Source organism: Bacillus rossius, assembly GCF_032445375.1.
Source record: "Bacillus rossius redtenbacheri isolate Brsri chromosome 4 unlocalized genomic scaffold, Brsri_v3 Brsri_v3_scf4_2, whole genome shotgun sequence".
NCBI classification, from domain to species: Eukaryota; Metazoa; Arthropoda; class Insecta; order Phasmatodea; family Bacillidae; genus Bacillus; species Bacillus rossius.
The window spans coordinates 40981399-41000408 of NW_026962011.1; the positions used below are offsets into that span (position 1 = coordinate 40981399).

At 38.3% G+C, this 19010-nt stretch overlaps 1 protein-coding gene across 3 annotated transcripts in view; it reads left to right on the top strand.

The window, feature by feature from the left end:
* Positions 1–19010, top strand: part of LOC134542418 (histone acetyltransferase KAT2A) — a 43173-nt gene that overhangs the window by 17525 nt on the left and 6638 nt on the right. For all 3 annotated transcript variants that reach the window (XM_063386632.1, XM_063386633.1, XM_063386634.1), the window contains 5 exons: positions 6714–6873; positions 12493–12698; positions 14179–14399; positions 14488–14648; positions 16277–16501. In XM_063386632.1, coding sequence (XP_063242702.1) covers positions 6714–6873; positions 12493–12698; positions 14179–14399; positions 14488–14648; positions 16277–16501 — 973 coding nt within the window. The remainder of the gene's footprint in view (positions 1–6713; positions 6874–12492; positions 12699–14178; positions 14400–14487; positions 14649–16276; positions 16502–19010) is intronic.

Here is a 19010-nt window from a genome sequence, read left to right on the forward strand (position 1 = left end):
GGCTTGAATTTAATGCCGAAACGTAATGTCCCATTGTTCTTTTCTGCCAGCACCACTTGAAAATTGTACGGACTCTCATTGGGTACGATAATCCATCCCTCAACATTCCTTTCACTTGGTTTAGTTTGGTTTGCTTGCCCATGTGTCCATAGCTGCCCGGGGGTATGAACATAGGGACTTGAGGGTGGGTGGGCATAGTGTGCTCGGTGACAGTCGTACGTCTCAACGGGTCTGCAGTTGCGAACACTTCACTACGGGGTGCAATAACACTCTGGATGGTGGCTTGGTGCTCGCGGGGCACACCATGTATGAAGTCGTCGAGACTAACCTGGTGTTTGATTGTGGGGCGGTGAGCGCCCGAGGCCGTACGCCGTTCGACGGCCCTGGTTGCCGATGTGTACACGGCCTCCGCGTACCTCCATCGTGGCGTTCTGGTCATGCAGCCACGGCTGCCCCAGGATCAAGTCATCCCGAAGGTCCTCGACTACCAGGGCGGTCGTGCTCGAGCTGTAGTCCCGGACCTCCACCAACAGCGTCGCGACGCCCAGGGTCTGGCAGGCGTCCCCAGTGGTGGCGAGCTGTAGGCGGCCCGGGTGGGATTCGAAGCCCGTCCCCTCGGCGAAACGTGCGGTGATGCAGCTATGGCTGGCGGCCCATTTACTACCACTGGTTTGCGCAGCAGTTCACCTCCCTCTGCGCCCACATGCCCCAGACTCGGTGCCGCTGCGGTTGTTGTTGCTCTGGTTGTTGTTGTTGTTGTTGTTGTTATTGTTGCGTCTTCTCCGGTGTTGCCAGACTGCCCAGCGGTGACACGGTGATTTAGCGCGCCGCCCCCGGCTGTCCGTTTCCCGCCCTGTTGTCTCGCTCGGGCGCCGGCAGGTATCTGTTTCTCACCAGTGCCAGTGATATGTGCCGTTGGAACACGTGTGGCATTGCGGTGGCGGTCTCACGCCTGCGCCACGCCGGTGGTGAGCGTTTCTGCCGACGTACAGTGCTGCCGAAGGCCCAATGTGCGGCCAAAAGTAGAAAAAAAGTTTCGAGTTAGGGTTTTTTTCATCATTGTGTTGGCTAAAGGGATCCCCTAAGAAACGAAAACTGTTCCCAGCAACGATCCTTTCCCAAAAATCCCCTCCACAATGTCAGTCGGAATGTGGCCTTCGTCCGAGCGGTACGTTGTGGTGGATACAGAGGGGACAGTGGATGCTTTCGTTATGTGTGTGTGAAAGTTTTTGAGATAAAGAAAATCAAGCGGAACAAAATGGAGTCAACATCTGAAGGTTAGTTAAATATGTGAAAAAATTTCTAGTATTCAACTGTTAAATAGAAAATTATTAGAAATAGAAATATAAGTGCAGGTTTATTTTTTTTTATTAAGAAAATTTGAATTGTTGGATAAAAAAGTAATAGATTGCCGTAAAATGCTGTTTTAATTTATTTGGAGGTTATACATAAAAGTATTATCTACTGAATAAAACAAAATACAGCTGCCTTTACCTGCATATTGAATTTGTATGCATTTTTTTCATAAATGAAGTAGGATATTCGGTTCAAGTGTTAATAATAAATGAAAGAAATAAAGCATACAAATAAAAAACATTTAGAGAAAAAAGAAAGACAGAAATATATATGTACTAGCTTATATCCCACAGCTTAGATATGGGTTTTTATTTTACTTTATCGGCATATTTTCAATAAAATTTTTATACCAATCAATTTACACTTTTGACAAACAACATTTTTTTTTGGTTAAATTTTAGAGGGGAAAAACGAACAAATCTTTAAGGTAAAAAACAACTCAAACAATCAATTGAGAGTTGTTGATTTTTCTACTCTTATTAATTTTATTTTATTTACTAGTAATTATTATTATTTGACATATATCTCAATATTATGATGGCAAATCAAACTTAAAATTAGCTTATAATTCAAGTATAGTTGTATTGTTAATAGTTATAACCTAACAAAGGTAAACATGTCTACAGCTTTATATATTAGTATAGATAATATAATATAGAAAGCAAAAAGAATAGGTAGAGAGAGAGAAAGAAAGAGGGGGAGGAGATATATGCAAGTAACAGGGGATTACTGATACAGCAAGATAATCGTCTCTACAAAGTGAATGTAACTAAATATCAATTAACTTAAAATATTGGATTATGATTTGTTGTATAAATTTTTAAGTTACCAATTTCATCTGAGGTAAGTTATTCACATATGTTCCATGACTATCATATAACACTGCTATTTGTTTTTTAGGTTTTAGTACTTCGACTCAATGTGGCTTTACGAGACTGCACTTTTTTAATATCATAAAAAATATTTTAAAAGATTATATTAAAAATATTTATGCTAGAACTGAAAATTTTTTGTCAGAAGAACAAGATTCAGAATACCTTTTATCAGAAGACAATAAAGGGATGATATCAGATTTGGTGTTCAAGATGAAAACAAGATGGAATTCAAGTAGCAGAACAGAGGATATTTTCAAGAAAAAAAAAATCATGATTGGTTACAGAAATCTGTTGAACTAAAGAAAAAAAGCAAAGATTTAGAAGAAGAAAAATCTGATGGAAAGAAACCTAATTCAGGTCGGCCACAACTCAGTTTTTCAGAGTCTTCTGCACGAAGTAAACACAGGAAAACAGAAGATTTACGAACGACAATATCGACTGAAGCACTCATTTATTCAGCAACAAGTAAATTGAGGTCCGAAGGAAAAAGTGATTTTACAGAAGTGGTGCGCGATATCTCAGAAGGTAGACCTACTAAAGCTACACAGTATAGAAGATCTTTGGACTCCGCAAATACTAATCTACCTTTCACAAATGATGAAGCTTTATCATTATTTATAGAACTTGGTTTATCACAGAGTAAATATCAGCAGCTACGAAATGCTCATCTGCAGAAAAAGTCAAAGATGATTCCATCATATAAACAGCTACAGGAAGCAAAATCAAAATGTTATCCAGTTTCAGATTTTTTTAACACTGAAAATGAATTAGAAGTGAAATTGCAACCTCTATTAAATCACACAATTGAATGCATTATTCTTAATCAAATGGAAGTTATACAAACTTTATCAGAGAAAAAACTGGAAACTTTAACTCTAATTGGTAAGTGGGGCTGCGATGGTAGTTCAGGGCACAGTGAATATAAGCAAAATCTCAACGAAAAAAGTAGTAGTGTTTTTTTACCTCTTATGTCCCATTGCAACTTGTACACGTAGACACTTTGACAAAGGAAACTACTGTCGTCTGGAAAAATCCAAAACCATCACCAAGATTTTGTCGACCCATTAAAATTGAATGTGCAAAAGAATCAGTGGATTTAAAAAAAAAAAAAAAAAAAAACTGATTATGTAGAAAAGCAAATAAAAAATTTAAATCCATTCGAAACTACTATTAACGGAGAAAAGGTTTGTGTTAAATATATTTTGACATTGACAATGATAGATACTAAAGTATGCAATTCATTGTCAGATACAAATTCTGCAATGCGTTGTTATCTATGCAATTGTACATCTAAGAGTTTTAACTATATAGATAAAATGTTAAACCAGGAAATTGTTACAGATCACTTAAAATTTGGTCTATCATCTTTACTTTGTAAATGTTGAATTTCAGTGTATCTTATGTAGTCTTTTTATGCATATTATATTACAGTTAAAAACTCTTAATGTGTTTATTACGATGACAATGAAAAATTTTTCTTGTAATTTAATTTTTTTCAGAGCTTAATTTTTTTACACAGATATTTTGTAAATGTAGAATTTCAGTGTATCTTATATAGTATATTTATGCATATTATATTACAGTTGAAAACTCTTATTGTGTGTATTACGAGGACGGTAAAAACTTTTTCTTGTAGTTAATTTTTTTTTTTCAAAGCCATATTTTTATACATAGAATATATTTTGTAAACGTAGAATAGCAGTGTATCTTATGTAGTCTATTTATGCATATTATATTACGGTTGAAAACTCTTAATATGTATATTACTATGTTTAATTTTAATTTTTTTTTGTAATTATGTAGTTTAGCGGTATATGCGAAAAAAATATATTAAAAATCCGAAAATACTTTTATTATATGCTGTTTAACTTCCTCTTTTCATTAAACCCGGCGGAGATAAGAAATTTCAAATACTTTAGGAGATATCGAATTTTTTAATTTTCATAGTTGGCAATATTTGTTAAAAAAAATTAAAAATTCCGAAAATACTTTTATTCTATTCTCTTTAACTTCCTCTTTTCATTAAACCCGGCGGAGATAAGAAATTCCAAATACTTTAGGAGATATCGATTTTTTTTTAATTTTCTTAATACCTGTGCATTCATGCGGCATACACAATTGTTTCTTGTTTACGAGTATGAATTTTTTTTTCGCGACGTAGGTGAACGACTACATCATTTTCTAGTAATAAATGGCAAAGGAATTGTACCCGCCTCTAACTTAGGTGAGTTTTTAACGTTTCAAATTTTAATATTTAATTTGTTGTTTGGATATTGTTGCGCAAGTAATAAGTTAAAAAAAAACTTGAGTTCCTACTGTTCATCCTTTGTCCCGGTTTGTTTGGTCAAATCAGTTACATTATAAATACTTTAAAACTAAACAATCATTTAAATTAATTCACATTATTTTTAATGTCCGCTTAGTTTGAAAGTATTAATAATGTAACTGACCTGACCTAATCGACCATTTTAATTAATTAGGTATTCACGAACACACGGCAAAATAAAAAAAATGTCGCCGATCAAATGATTGCACAGGTCTTGTATTGCAAATTAAGAACGGCGATATCTCCTAAAGTATTTGGAATTTCTTATCTCTGCCGGGTTCAATGAAAAGAGGAAGTTAAAGAGCATATAATAAAAGGATTTTTGGATTTTTAAAAATTTTTTTCGCAAATACCGCTAAACTACATATTTACCCGGGAAAAAACAACTCTAATACAAAATTTCAGATCGTTCCCTTAACTTTTCGACTTTTGGCCGCATAATGTGGCCTTCGGCGCACCGTGCGACGGTTGTTCGGTGGTGTGCCGTATTGTACTACGGTTCTTGCGTCAGCTGCCATCACCGCCTCCATTCGTGTCGGCTGTTTCGAAGTCCGTGACGCCTTCAGGTCGTATTCCACGGCGCGGGCGTGCTGAGTGAACTCCTGGGCCGTCCGGTGGGTGGCGTGGTGTAGATATGGACGCATCTCTGGGCGCATCAGCTCTATGATGTGTTCCAGCATCTCCTCTGGCTCGCTTGTCGGAAACAGCCGCTTATGCAATCGGAAATTTTTAACAATGAATGCCTCTGCTGACTCCGCCGACGTCTGCTCCTGACAGTACAGCTCAGATCTGACTTCCATTTCCGCTTTTACGTCGGCGAAACGTGCATCTAATCGCCGGGTAAACTCTTCCCAGGGCATGTCGAACTCGCCAACAATAATGCTCCACCATGCCTTCGCGTTCTCGCTTACCACGCCCCCGACACGCCCAGCCCACTCCATGTCCGGCACGCCGTATCGCTCCAGTCTTTCGCGACACTTGCGCAAAAACTTTCCCGGGTCGTCACACGTTCGTCCCGCGAATTCAGGCAGGTCGACATGTCCCACAGGTGTCGCATTGGCACGTGCCAAAACCGGGGATGTCGGTCCCCGCTTCCCTTGTTCTACGTCCTGACATGCTGCACAGTGGTACCAATTATCCCGAAAAGAATTCTGTTCTTCTCTGGACATACATTGCACGTTCTTAAAGGCCCGGCAGTTCCGGCACAATGCCCGCTCGCATGTTAGTCCCATACAGCTGGTCACTGTGCATTTTGAAATGTTCTAGTCATTGCCAAGCAACGCCATTGTTGCAAACACACGCACGTGTCAGTCCACGAGGCACCCACGATCCCGCCTACACACTTGGGTCGCGCACACGTTACACAGTACATGCTATTAATGTCTAACATGAACTCAGTTTTCACTCTGCCCGCCCCGGCACTTATTTCATTGTTGTCCGCCATTCCCTTGCGCACTGTTCACAAAGACTCGGCTCAGCAATCCCGCGCGCTCGAAGTGGCCACGTTATCAGTCTTGTCAACCGCGCTCGGTGCTCTCGGCTCCGCAACAATCGCACAAGTACACGTTTGCCGATCTTTCAAATGCCTCGCCACACGCTGATGGGCGCCATTTGCTACCGCAATGGGGGTTGAAGTGTTCGTCGAATCCTAGGGCTCCACCACATGTATAATTGGGATGTGAACCCGGCTACTCTGTTCTCAGGGCCGTGACGTAGCCCGTGTGTGGCGAGGCCCGTTTCCCCCTGTATCACTCAAAACCTCCGAAATACGATGACAGGTGCACGAAGCTCCTTCCTCTTGCAGCGCTCGCGACTCACTGCCCGTTCGTCTACGCTCGGCAACTCTCGGGAGCGGAGCACTGACGTCACATTGGCGGGCGCGGGCACACACACGCACGCACGCACACACTTCGGCGGGTGGTCGTAGAGGGTGGGGGTGGAAGTAGGGGGCTCGCAGCGTGTAAGGGGAGAGGTGGTGGCACATGGGGCTCAGAAGAGCGCAGCCTGGGACAGTGTCAAAGTTATAAAAGGAAAAATCTAACTAACTTATTAGGTTAAAAATTTCATTTATGATTTGGTACAACCTTTTAATTGTTAAGCATGAAAAACATTAGAGGTCTTTTTAAAAAATGCCTTTTTTTAAATTCTGATTTTAGTGGCACAGACAAAAGATCATCAGCAGCAGATAGCATACCAGCCTTGCGAACACCTGACATGAAAAAAAGAAGACTGGAAACAACAGAAGATATCCCAGAAGAGACAGTAGCAGAAATTATTGCTACTGTGGATGCCCCTGCCAATATGATAGGGCCTGAGGTATGAAAACAAATTTACACTCATTTTTTGTTTGGTAGTCAAAAGCTTCTGCCTGGTGTGACTAGTTTTCACTTCCATAAATTTAATAAACTAACCTTAATTTTTTTTACTAGAGTGCTTTCTTTCAATAAAAATTAAATCCTGGATACCAACTCTGTTGAATTTTTAAACTAAAATTTTTAGTGGCTGCAGGCTGACATAGCATCTAAAGGCCTACACAGTTTATTCCAGGGGGGAACTGAATTGTTGCCCCTTGGAAAGGCAGCCCTTAGGATTTTACTGGCAATGGTTTGTTTTTACAGCGACTGGAAGGGCAGCCCATCAAAATTCTGAAAACATGTTTCTTTAAGTGTTTAAATAATCCTGCAAACTTGCCCCTTGGAAGGGCAGCCCATCAAGATTTTTCTGACAGTAGTTTTTTTGAAAGGTTGTCTCAATTGTTGCCCCTTGGATGGGACGCCCTTCAGGATTTTCCTGACAGTGGTTAGTTTGTAAAGCGACTGGAAGGGCAGCCCTTCTAGTATCTTAAAATGTGTCTATTTTCTTAATTTTATAATCCTGAATTGTTGCTCCTTGGAAGGGCAGTTCATCAGGATATCTTTAACAGTAGTGTTTTTGAAAGGTTGTCTGAATTGTTGCCCTTTGCAAGGGCAGCCCATCAGGATTTTCTGACAGTGGTGTTTTTGAAAGGTTGTCTGAATTGTTGCCCCTTGGAAGGGCAGTCCTTCAGATTTTTCTGACAGTGGTGTTTTTGAAAGGTTATCTGAATTGTTGCCACTTGGATGGGCAGCCCTTCAAGATATTTCTGACAGTGGTTAGTTTGTAAAGCGACTGGTAGGGCAGCCCTTCTAGTATCTTAAAATGTGTCTATTTTCGTAATTTTATAATCCTGAATTGTTGCCCCTTGGAAGGGCAGCCCATCAGGATATCTTTAACAGTGATGTTATTGAAAGGTTGTCTGAATTGTTGCCCCTTGAATGGGCAGCCCTTCAAGATATTTCTGACAGTGGTTAGTTTGTAAAGCGACTGGTAGGGCAGCCCTTCCAGTATCTTAAAATGTGTCTATTTTCGTAATTTTATAATCCTGAATTGTTGCTCCTTGGAAGGGCAGCCCTTCAGGATATCTTTAACAGTGGTGTTTTTGAAAGGTTGTCTGAATTGTTGCCCCTTGGAAGGGCAGCCCATCAGGATTTTTCTGACAGTAGTGTTTTTTAAAGATTGTCTGTATTGTTGCCCCTTGGATGGGCAGCCCTTCAGGATTTTTCTGACAGTAGTGTTTTTGAAAGGTTGTCTGAAATGTTGCCCCTTGGATGGGCAGCCCTTCAGGATATTTCTGACAGTGGTTAGTTTGTAAAGCGACTGGTAGCGCAGCCCTTCTAGTATTTTAAAATGTGTCTATTTTCGTAATTTTATAATCCTGAATTATTGCCCTTTGCAAGGGCAGCCCATCAGGATATCTTTAACAGTGGAGTTTTTGAAAGGTTGTCTAAATTGTTGCCCTTTGCAAGGGCAGCCCATCAGGATTTTCTGACAGTGGTGTTTTTGAAAGGTTGTCTGAATTGTTGCCCCTTGGAAGGGCAGTCCTTCAGATTTTTCTGACAGTGGTGTTTTTGAAAGGTTATCTGAATTGTTGCCACTTGGATGGGCAGCCCTTCAAGATATTTCTGACAGTGGTTAGTTTGTAAAGCGACTGGTAGGGCAGCCCTTCTAGTATCTTAAAATGTGTCTATTTTCGTAATTTTATAATCCTGAATTGTTGCCCCTTGGAAGGGTAGCGCATCAGGATATCTTTAACAGTGATGTTATTGAAAGGTTGTCTGAATTGTTGCCCCTTGAATGGGCAGCCCTTCAAGATATTTCTGACAGTGGTTAGTTTGTAAAGCGACTGGTAGGGCAGCCCTTCCAGTATCTTAAAATGTGTCTATTTTCGTAATTTTATAATCCTGAATTGTTGCTCCTTGGAAGGGCAGCCCTTCAGGATATCTTTAACAGTGGTGTTTTTGAAAGGTTGTCTGAATTGATGCGCCTTGGAAGGGCAGCTCATCAGGATTTTTCTGACAGAAGTGTTTTTGAAAGGTTGTCTGTATTGTTGCCCCATGGAAGGGCAGCCCATCAGGATTATTTTGACAGTAGTGTTTTTGAAAGGTTGTCTGAATTGTTGCCCCTTGGATGGGTAGCCCTTCAGGATTTTTCTGACAGTGGTGTTTTTGAAAGGTTGTCTGAATGTTGCCCCTTGGAAGGCAGTCCTTCAGTTTTTTCTGACAGTGGTGTTTGAAAGGTTGTCTGAATTGTTGCCCCTTGGATTGCAGCCCTTCAAGATATTTCTGACAGTGGTTAGTTTGTAAAGCGACTGGTAGGGCAGCCCTTCTAGTATCTTAAAATGTGTCTATTTTCGTAATTTTATAATCCTGAATTATTGCCCTTTGGAAGGGCAGCCCATCAGGATATCTTTAACAGTGGTGTTTTTGTAAGGTTGTCTAAATTGTTGCCCCTTGGATGGGGAGCCCTTCAGGATTTTTTGACAGTGGTGTTTTTGAAATGTTGTCTGAATTGTTGCCCTTGGATGGGCAGCCCTTCAGGATTTTTTTACAGTGGTTAGTTGGTTAAGTGACCTAACCTTACCTAAACTGAAGGGCTGCCCATCCAAGGGGCAACAATACAGACAACTTTTCAAAAACACCACTGTCAGAAAAATCCTGAATGGCTACCCATCCAAGGGGCAAGACAACCTTTCAAAAACACTACTTTCAGAAAAATCCTGATGGGCTGCCCTTCCAAGGGCCAACAATTCAGGATTATAAAATTACGAAAATCGACACATTTTAAGATACTGGAAGGGCTGCCCTACCAGTTGCTTTACAAACTAACCACTGTCAGAAATATCCTGAAGGGCTACCCATCCAAGGGCAACAATACAGACAACCTTTCAAAAACACCACTGTCAGAAAAATCCTGAATGGCTACCCATCCAAGGGGCAACAATTCAGACAACCTTTCAAAAACACTACTTTCAGAAAAATCCTGTTGGGCTATCCTTCCAAGGGGCAGCTTTCAGTCGCCCGTATTCCAGAACTGATATACTGGGTTGTATTTGCATTTCTAACAATATTTACAGTGTTTTCTTTATGGTTATTGATATATTTTCCTCCCTTGTTTTTCTTTCTTTTAAGGGGGAGGGATAGTCACAGAAATATTATATTTTGGTTTCAGTATTTTTATGACAATGACAAATATATGTTTATATATATATATATATATATATATATATATATATATATATATATATATATATATATATGAATGACTTCTTCAAAGTTTAGTATATTATTTATGGACTGCCTGAAATTATAATAATTTGATTGGCTTCTACAAATACTTCACTGTGTGGAGTTATTTGTGTTTATTATATAATTATTTATTTTTTAAATAATAACAACTGTTAATATACATTTAATTATGTACCTATTTTTTTTTAATCCATTAATGTGTTCTGTGTTTTAAAGAAAGTAAATTTTTATTATATGATCAAAAAACCCATATGGCATGAAAACAGTTGATACCAATATGCAATACAGTATCTTTCAGTTCCTATCTTTCGCCTGTAATGATTAAATTTGCAGACTAAAAACATAACATCTAAAAACAATTAACAGACTTGTAGTTTGACGTTTAATTATTAGCTCTGTGCAAATACTAGTCTTTTTTTTATGCGTACCGAATATCAGTCAAATATTTAAAACATTTGGGAGGTCGATTTAAATTGCAATTATTGTTCTTGGCAAAGCACTATTGCATAAAATACAGGATTGAAGTAAAAATTTTTGGTTTAACATTTGTAATGTTCGAACTGATTAAGTGATGTACCAATTGGCCCCTAATTATAATACCATTTAATAATAATAATTATAAAATAACACTGCATAACATTAATATTGAGCATACTTAATAGCAAACAGGGTGCCAACTTTGGAATTTGTTTAAATAACCAACTTTATTCACGCAAAACATATATAACACAAAAATTTAAATAATTAATTTCCTAAACAAATTTTAGGATTCCAATGTTTTAAATTGAAGATTCACATAAAATACCAAGCTTTGCATAACAGCCAAAGCTTCGTTAAACGAATAGCTAATTTCCGGACGAAGTCATACAGAATATTAAAAAGAGCTTCTGTTGATTTGCTTAGTGGAAGCTTCGCAGGGGTCTATGAGTTACTGCTAGGGACAAGGATATGTGGTGAATTGCGATAAAACCGAAATAACACCAAAAAAGCATGTCAACAAACACAGCATAACATCTAAATGCAAGTTAAAATACCATATAGCACCAAAATGCCAGTTATATCTTGGAAGTAGGGGGTCGTCCATTAATCACGTGATGTTTTTTTTAGCCAATATTTAACCCCCCCTCCCCCCTAGTGATTTGTGGTGAGGTTTCAGACTAACCCCCCCCCCCCCCCCTAATAAATCACATGTATTTTTTTGGTACAAAATATTTTTAAAAATTTCAGAATATTATCTTTAAATATAGGTATAATTTAATTTAATTCTGGAAAATTAAGCACAGTGATAAAAATGTCCAGGCACACATTAAGGTTACAGGTTTATTCTCACTGGCATAAAAATAATAAAGGAAAGGCTTATATGTGATTCACGCATGTATTCGGCGCCAAAATCACAGTCTTACTGGCGACTGGCAAGCCGAGCCGGGTGGTTCATGTTGCGGCGGGCGGGGATATTGTTGCCTAGCTACGGCGAGTCAAGGTCACGCGTCACTTTTTGGTTTAGTAGAAATCGGGCGAAAAAAAAATACACGTGATATCTCTCTACAACCCCCCTCCCCCCTTGCCTTGTGATATATCGTGATTTTTCCCGACCCCCCCCCCCCCCCCCCCCTTTTTCGAGCCTCACGTGATTAATGAATGATCCCTAAGTCACATTTAACCAAAACTTAATTCAAATCATAAAATAAGTAATCTTTGATGTTTGGAATTCAAGGAACGTGTTACTGGACAAAAAGTTTTAGCAAAGGGCATGAATCAGAAAAATTAAACTAATATTTTTTATTGTACATCTCGTACTGAATCACTTTTAAATCACAATTTGCCACTAATTTTTTTTTTATTGTTTCGAATGTATCTGTTTTAAACTAATTTATTATAAATTATTATATGGTAAAAAAAAAAGCAACATATAAATTTTACCACTATTTTGGTGGAGTAAGTATTAAAAGCAGCTTTTTAACTAACACCATGTGAGAGGTCCAGCGGCGAGCTGTCCCGCTCAGGAGCCCGCCCCCACGGATCCTCCTGCTTCCAGCGGCGGCCTTGGCGACGACACCGCTCGATCCCCGACCAGTTGTGGAGATATTTCTCCTCGCTTATGGTGCCATAGTTCCCCCCCCCCCCCCCTGTCACTGGAAATGGTGACTATTTTGCCCTCCTCCGCACTCGACCAGCCATGCGCGAAGTCGCTTCCGTGAAAAGATATAGGTAGCGGTCTTTTAAACAAATATTTAAAAAATTAACACCAAAATCTTCTGTTTTAAAAAGAAAATTGTACCAAAAGTAGGAACGCAAAGTGTGGTCGGTGGTAAGGAGCTGGCCGTGGTTGAAGGCAGTGTTCCCCGAGAACGCGCCGCGCGACGAGGCGGCCAAGCAGGAGGAGGAGCAGGGCGTCATCGAGTTCCACCTGGTGGGCAACTCCCTGACCAAGCCCGTGTCCCAGCGGACCATGATGTGGCTCATCGGGCTGCAGAACGTCATCTCGCACCAGCTGCCCAAGATGCCCAAGGACTACATCACGCGGCTCGTCTTCGACCCGTAAGATCCGCCGAGGCCGCGGGCTTCCGAATTTTCGAGTTTAGAGGCGCGAATGAGATGTGTAGGTCTAGTTATTCTGAAGGAAAAAAACTGCGGCTCTGGTAAAATATATGTTAAATATCAATGTCCTATAATTAGGGACGAGACTAGATGGTGAATTGTGATAAAACCAAAATAACACTGCAAAGAACGCAAATACTCGCATATCACAGAAATGCGAGTTAGTATATCACGGAATTAAGCAGCATTTAACAAAAACTTAACTCAAATCATAATAAAAGTATTCTTTTAATGTTTGAAATTCAAGGAATGTCGTTATTTCCGGACAAAATATTGTACCAGAGGGATAAATCAGAAAAATTAATTAATTTAATTTGTTTTACTGTGCATCTCTTATTGAATCCCTTCTAAACCACAAATGCTCACCAATTTATTTTAATTGTTCTGTATATATCTGTTTTAGACCAATTTATTACATGTTTTTTTATCGTAAAAATGCTACATATAAATATTACCACTATTTTGTGGACTATGTATTTAAAAAAAATTATAAAAAATAAAACAATAACACCGAAATCTTCTGTTGTAAAAACTAAATTGGACTAAAAAGAACCTAAAAATCATGTCTACCAATAGTGTGTGCTAAACAGTAAATCACTTAATTTTCTCAAAGTACTCAGAAATTTAAACTTGTTAAAAGTGTTTAATTGTGTATTATATTAATAGATCAAGTGCTAATTTTTTTTTAAATTTATTATGCAAAACATTTTATTAAGTAGGATTTCCTTAAGAGCATTGAATCCTTAAAACATTTTTATAGTACATATATACAGTTTGTTGTTGTTTTTCTCCAAAGAAGTTATTTACATACACACACGCACTCAGTTTAAAGTTCATTTCTTGTATAGTAATTTGTGGCTTAACATGATATTTGTCATTGCTATGGGCACTTTTTTAAGTTCTCTTCCTTGGACTGTTGTAAATATTATTGTAGTTGTAATCACTTACAAAACCCAATGTAATTTTTCCACTGAGTCTACAAAATATTAAAATTAAATTCATATTAATTCTTAACAAGAAAAAAATCTTAAAAATTCATTAATAATTTGAATTTATTATTTATGTATGCCTTGTTATCCAAATAAAATTGGTATCAATTTCTCAAAATAGAAGTTATATATAAAACAAGGGGGTAGATTCAAAAATACTCTTATAGTCTGTGTCACTTAACTTTTTTCAAATTTGACAGTTCTCAAAAGACGTACCAGTGGTACCCATTTCATAATATAATTTGCAAAGCTACACGTGTTGTTTGTTTGCAAGCACTGATAGTCAGATGAAGTTGTTTACAAACACTGTTGATATAACAGTGGCAGAGGGATACCTTTACCATACTTTGGAGAGCTGTCAGATTTGAGACAAGTTACTTGAGAGGATTAGACATACTTTATCAAAGTTCGTGAATGTGTGTGTATTTCAGGAAACACAAAACTCTGGCCCTGGTTAAAGACAACCAGCCGATTGGAGGCATTTGTTTCCGCACCTTTCCCACGCAAGGCTTCACCGAAATCGTGTTCATAGCCGTGACGAGCAACGAGCAGGTGAAAGGCTATGGCTCGCATCTCATGAACCACCTCAAGGATTACCACATTAGACAAAACATCCTTCACTTCCTCACGTTCGCCGATGAGTTTGCAATAGGTCTGTTATCTGGGTCATCCACTGGAATACGCACATCACTACATAAATGTTCCTCAGAGCTAACACAGCCACGTTGTATTCATTTCAGGCTACTTTCGAAAGCAGGGCTTCAGCAAGGACATCAAGCTTCCCCGGCAGATGTACCAAGGATACATCAAAGACTACGAGGGAGCCACCTTGATGCATTGTGAGCTGAATCCGCGGATTGTGTACACGGAGTTCACTACTGTGGTGCGCAGACAGAAAGAGGTATGTTCCGTTATTTACAGGTTGTATTTTGTTAGGGCAAAATTTTAATATTTAGCTATCTTCATGGCGTAACAAAAATTAAGTAAATTTTTTGTTCAGTTCAGCTCAGGTAAAATTAAAAAGGTCAATATTTAATATTTTCAATGAATGTAACACTATTAAAAAAATTTGTGACAGTCCAGTTAGATTTATATATACTTTTTTCTGGTTCCTCGTAGCCTATATGCTTTATCGTAGCACATTTGTTTGTTTTAAGACAATTGTTCCTGTGCAATCATCATTTTGGTTGTTGCCAGACCACTTATCTCTGGTTGAACAAAACCAAGTAATTTTGACTCACAAATTTTACAAGTGGGAAATGTGGCCTGCATTGCTGCAAGACATTGAGTTTTATGCTTTTCTCAAAGAATTCCCCAGTTCCCTGTCACCATCATTACACTGATTCACCCCTTCCTTTCTCATCTTGTCTCCCAATGCCCCATCCTCATTATTCTACAGGCGAGTCTGTCTCTTGGGTGGAGCATCTGGGGTGTGTTAAGAGCCCCATCTACCTGGGCGCACATACAGTGTGTAGGATTCCAACAAAACCCACACAATTCAAAAAACTGTTCAAGATATCAGAGTAGTGACTGTTTACGAAATGCATTTATGAAAATTCTGAGGATGTATGAGTAGTTCTGTTTCCTGATTTTGTTTTTGAACTGTATTTTTATAAGAGAGAATGGCTAAAACCTGTGTTTCCAGAATAAATTTTAAATTTGAAACACCTGGTAAAGATTCTTGAAAGCACTTAAGGACCTTGCATTACACCCTATTCTTCATTTCTCCGTGTAATGTTTGGTTACTGCTCATATTTCGTAGTTGTCCTATGCACGACGAAGGACTGCTTGCCAGTCCACAGCCTTGCGATACCATGCTAGAAACACCAGTGAGCGTTGCTCTTAATATCCCGCCTCACTAATGCAGATGCATTTAGGTACCAACTAAGTACCAAAGCCTAGAGATTGAACCGGAGACCCTCGCCATGTGAGTATATCACATTGGAGATCATTGTCACCAAGGACCTCCATGTCAGCGGTTTCATTCTACCTTCTGTTCCGCCAGGCTGTCAATAGAAGCTGTTTGTAGCTCATACCGCTGCTGAAAACATGTATTGTCTGATCCCCCAATTATGTATGACGGATATCCCAATTCTAAACGTCAAATCCCCCAATTCTAAATGTCGGATATCCCAATTATATATGTCGAGTCCCCCAATTCTGTATGTCGGATCCCCTAAAAATTGCCTGATTCCTAAATCAATCTGACCAGTGTATACACTTCAGACATACTCGGACACGGTGCAGGTTCGTACTCTGGCGACCAAAACCGTCAGAATCATTCGTGACCGAGGATCACGATGTTTGAGTGGTCTGATCACTCGCCTCCACCAAAATGATCTGGGTTTTATTTTCTGATATAGTCAGATCTGGATTCTTTCACGAGTGGGGAAAGTAGTGGATGTTACCGTCAGCCGGCGAGTTTTCTCGGGGTACCCTCGTTTCTCCCACCCATTTAATTCCGTCAACGCTCCATTCTCATCTCGTCTCTGATGATCCCGATGCTGACGAGGTCCGTCTCCTCGCCAGATCATCAAGAAGCTGATAGAGATGCGGCAGCAGGAGGTGCAGAAGGTGCACCCGGGGCTGACGTGCTTCCGGGAGGGGATGAAGGTGATCCCGGTGGAGAGCATCCCGGGCATCCTGGAGACAGGCTGGCGTCCGGTCGCCCGCAACACCCGCGTCACCAAGGTGACGGAGGACTGCGGCGACCCCGACACCTTGGCCAACATATTCAGGACGGTCCTCAACATGGTGCGTGTGTCTCCAACTAGCAGTGCTGTGCACACGTGCTGCTCACATTTAGAGCCAACATTTCATGGTATTATAAAAAATCTAATTTCATCATTAAAAATAGAAGCAATTTCATCTTTATCTTCATTATAAATAAGAACACACCTAATAATGAACACATCAAGCAAAATTTAATTGGCCAATTACTTCAACAATTTGTGTTAAGACGTTAAAAATGGTTCCATAAAACATACAATAATCAAAAAAATCAGTGTGGAATGTTAAAAGCCCAAAATCATCATATTTATAGAACCTCATTTTTACGTTCTCGCGATATACGAATTCCCGCAATTAACGTAGTTTTTTACATGCACTGTCAATTTCCCTATACTAATAATGCATTCTTTTCCCGCCTTGTGCAAAAGCATTTCCCACTGTTTACGTAGAATTAGTGCTGTATTTCGTGGCAAACCATCGGAAAATTTAGAGAAAACAATAAATTCTTAAAATGAATAGCGTTAAGTTTAATTATTAAGCGTTACTGCATGAGTGTATGGTCACCACAGCTTCGTTCGCCATTGTAAACAACTTACTTCTTTTTTTGTGCCACGTGCTATTTTACACCATACGGCCATGAACCAAACGTATGGTGATATAAACATAAATATTAATAAGTACTTTTCTTAGCGTTCCCCTTTAATCTTAAATGTATTATGCATGAAAATAAAGGTGAAAACTCGCATTTTAAATACACAAAAGAGCGGATTACTGTTCCATTATTAAAATACGTTTTAAGCAACGTACGAGTTTCCTATAAATATGGCGTCTTCGTGCATATTCGACGATGTTCATTTTAACACATTAGAAACATTCTGAAAAGTCAAATGGCTACAATGAATATCCAAACAATGCAATGGCAATTTAACTTCTATTCCTCAACATAAACAATTATATTGATGGTGGTAGCTATCGTTTTATAGTATTATTTCTCAAAAAATCTGAAATTAATAAAGCTTTAACACGTAATTAAATACAAAGTTCAAAAATCAATTGTGTTACAACATTTCAGCACCAAGTGGCTATATCAAGATGCTTCAACATTCTCATCTCTTACACAAGAACAGCAAATTTCATGTTTAACTTTCGGCAATAATGAAGAACGGCGATATTGGATATATTTATAATTTTAATTATGTGAGATAGTGAAGTTCTAGTTAATATATAAAACCGTAACCGTCTCTGACATATTATTTAGTGTGGTATATATTTTTTTATTGTTTCCCATATAGTGAGATGATAAAAAAAATTTGAACATTTCCCTCATTTTGCATTTTTTTTGGTTTTTACATATTTTTTTCCTGGTCCCTTGAAATATGTAAAAATGAGGTTCTACTGTATACAGTTCCTTGTGATGTTTCTCTGTAGAGCTTTACCCATGTCTGTGATGGTATCAGCTATAGACTGCTTTTATTTATTTTTAAAAAACCAGAGATAGAAACTAAATTATCAATTTTTACTTAGCACATAACATTTTTGGTTTTTAAATAAAAACCAAATTAAATATTTTTGAAGTTAAATGAAGTAATTAAGGTGAATTTTGTTGAATTTCTGTGTTATGAGATGGTATTAACTTCCATTTTGATGTTTAGTGGTGTATTGACTTAATTATCACTGTTATTTCAGCTTTTTTCTATTCACCATTTAATCTTTTATCTACTATAGTGCATTACAACATTGTGACAAGGGATTTTAGAAACTTATCTGGAATAAATTTTCGTTACACTTTCACTACAATTTCATTCATTTTGTTTTTCTGCTACCTCAGAAATTGTGTCTGTAGTTAGTTTGAATTAAATATTTTAAAGACTAATGCATCTAAGAACAGTGAAGAGAAACAGACTTGTAGGCAATTAGTTTGAAGTAAAAAATTAAAACATTGACAAAGAGACAAGAGTTGTTGTAGGGGAGAGGACATTTTTACCTGTTTGCTTGGCTGCAGTGTTATGTTAGTTTTACCTTACCAGACTCCATTAAAGAATTTTTTTAAGAATGGGAAGCTAAATATTTCTGTACCTGGCTTATAAAATTTTAAATAGGTACTTTTCTGGCTTTTAAATGTACTACTGTTAAATGTACTAGAGAAATATCCAAATATCTACGCCTACAGTGAATTTATTTTGTAAATTATGGTATTTTTTCTGTAGCTTTAAAGAAATAAAATTAATACACATTTTATTTGTATCTTTTGTAATAACTTTTGTATTGAGGTTTTGTCCAATAAAATTAGTGCTTGTTTTAAGCGTTACTAAAGAGCATGACCAAGTTAGTGATGCTTAATGTATCTCTGTGTATTTCTGAGTCTTAGCTTGCAGATTTATTCTAGACTTCCAGCTTGTGTGGCAATACGTAGCATACATTTGCCTCAGCTGACCTGTAGATGTAGACTAAATCAGCCACACTAATTGTCCAGTTGGTTACGAAACCATATTTCTTAAAAATGTTTAGCCATCGCTTGATCTTTGCTCCAAAA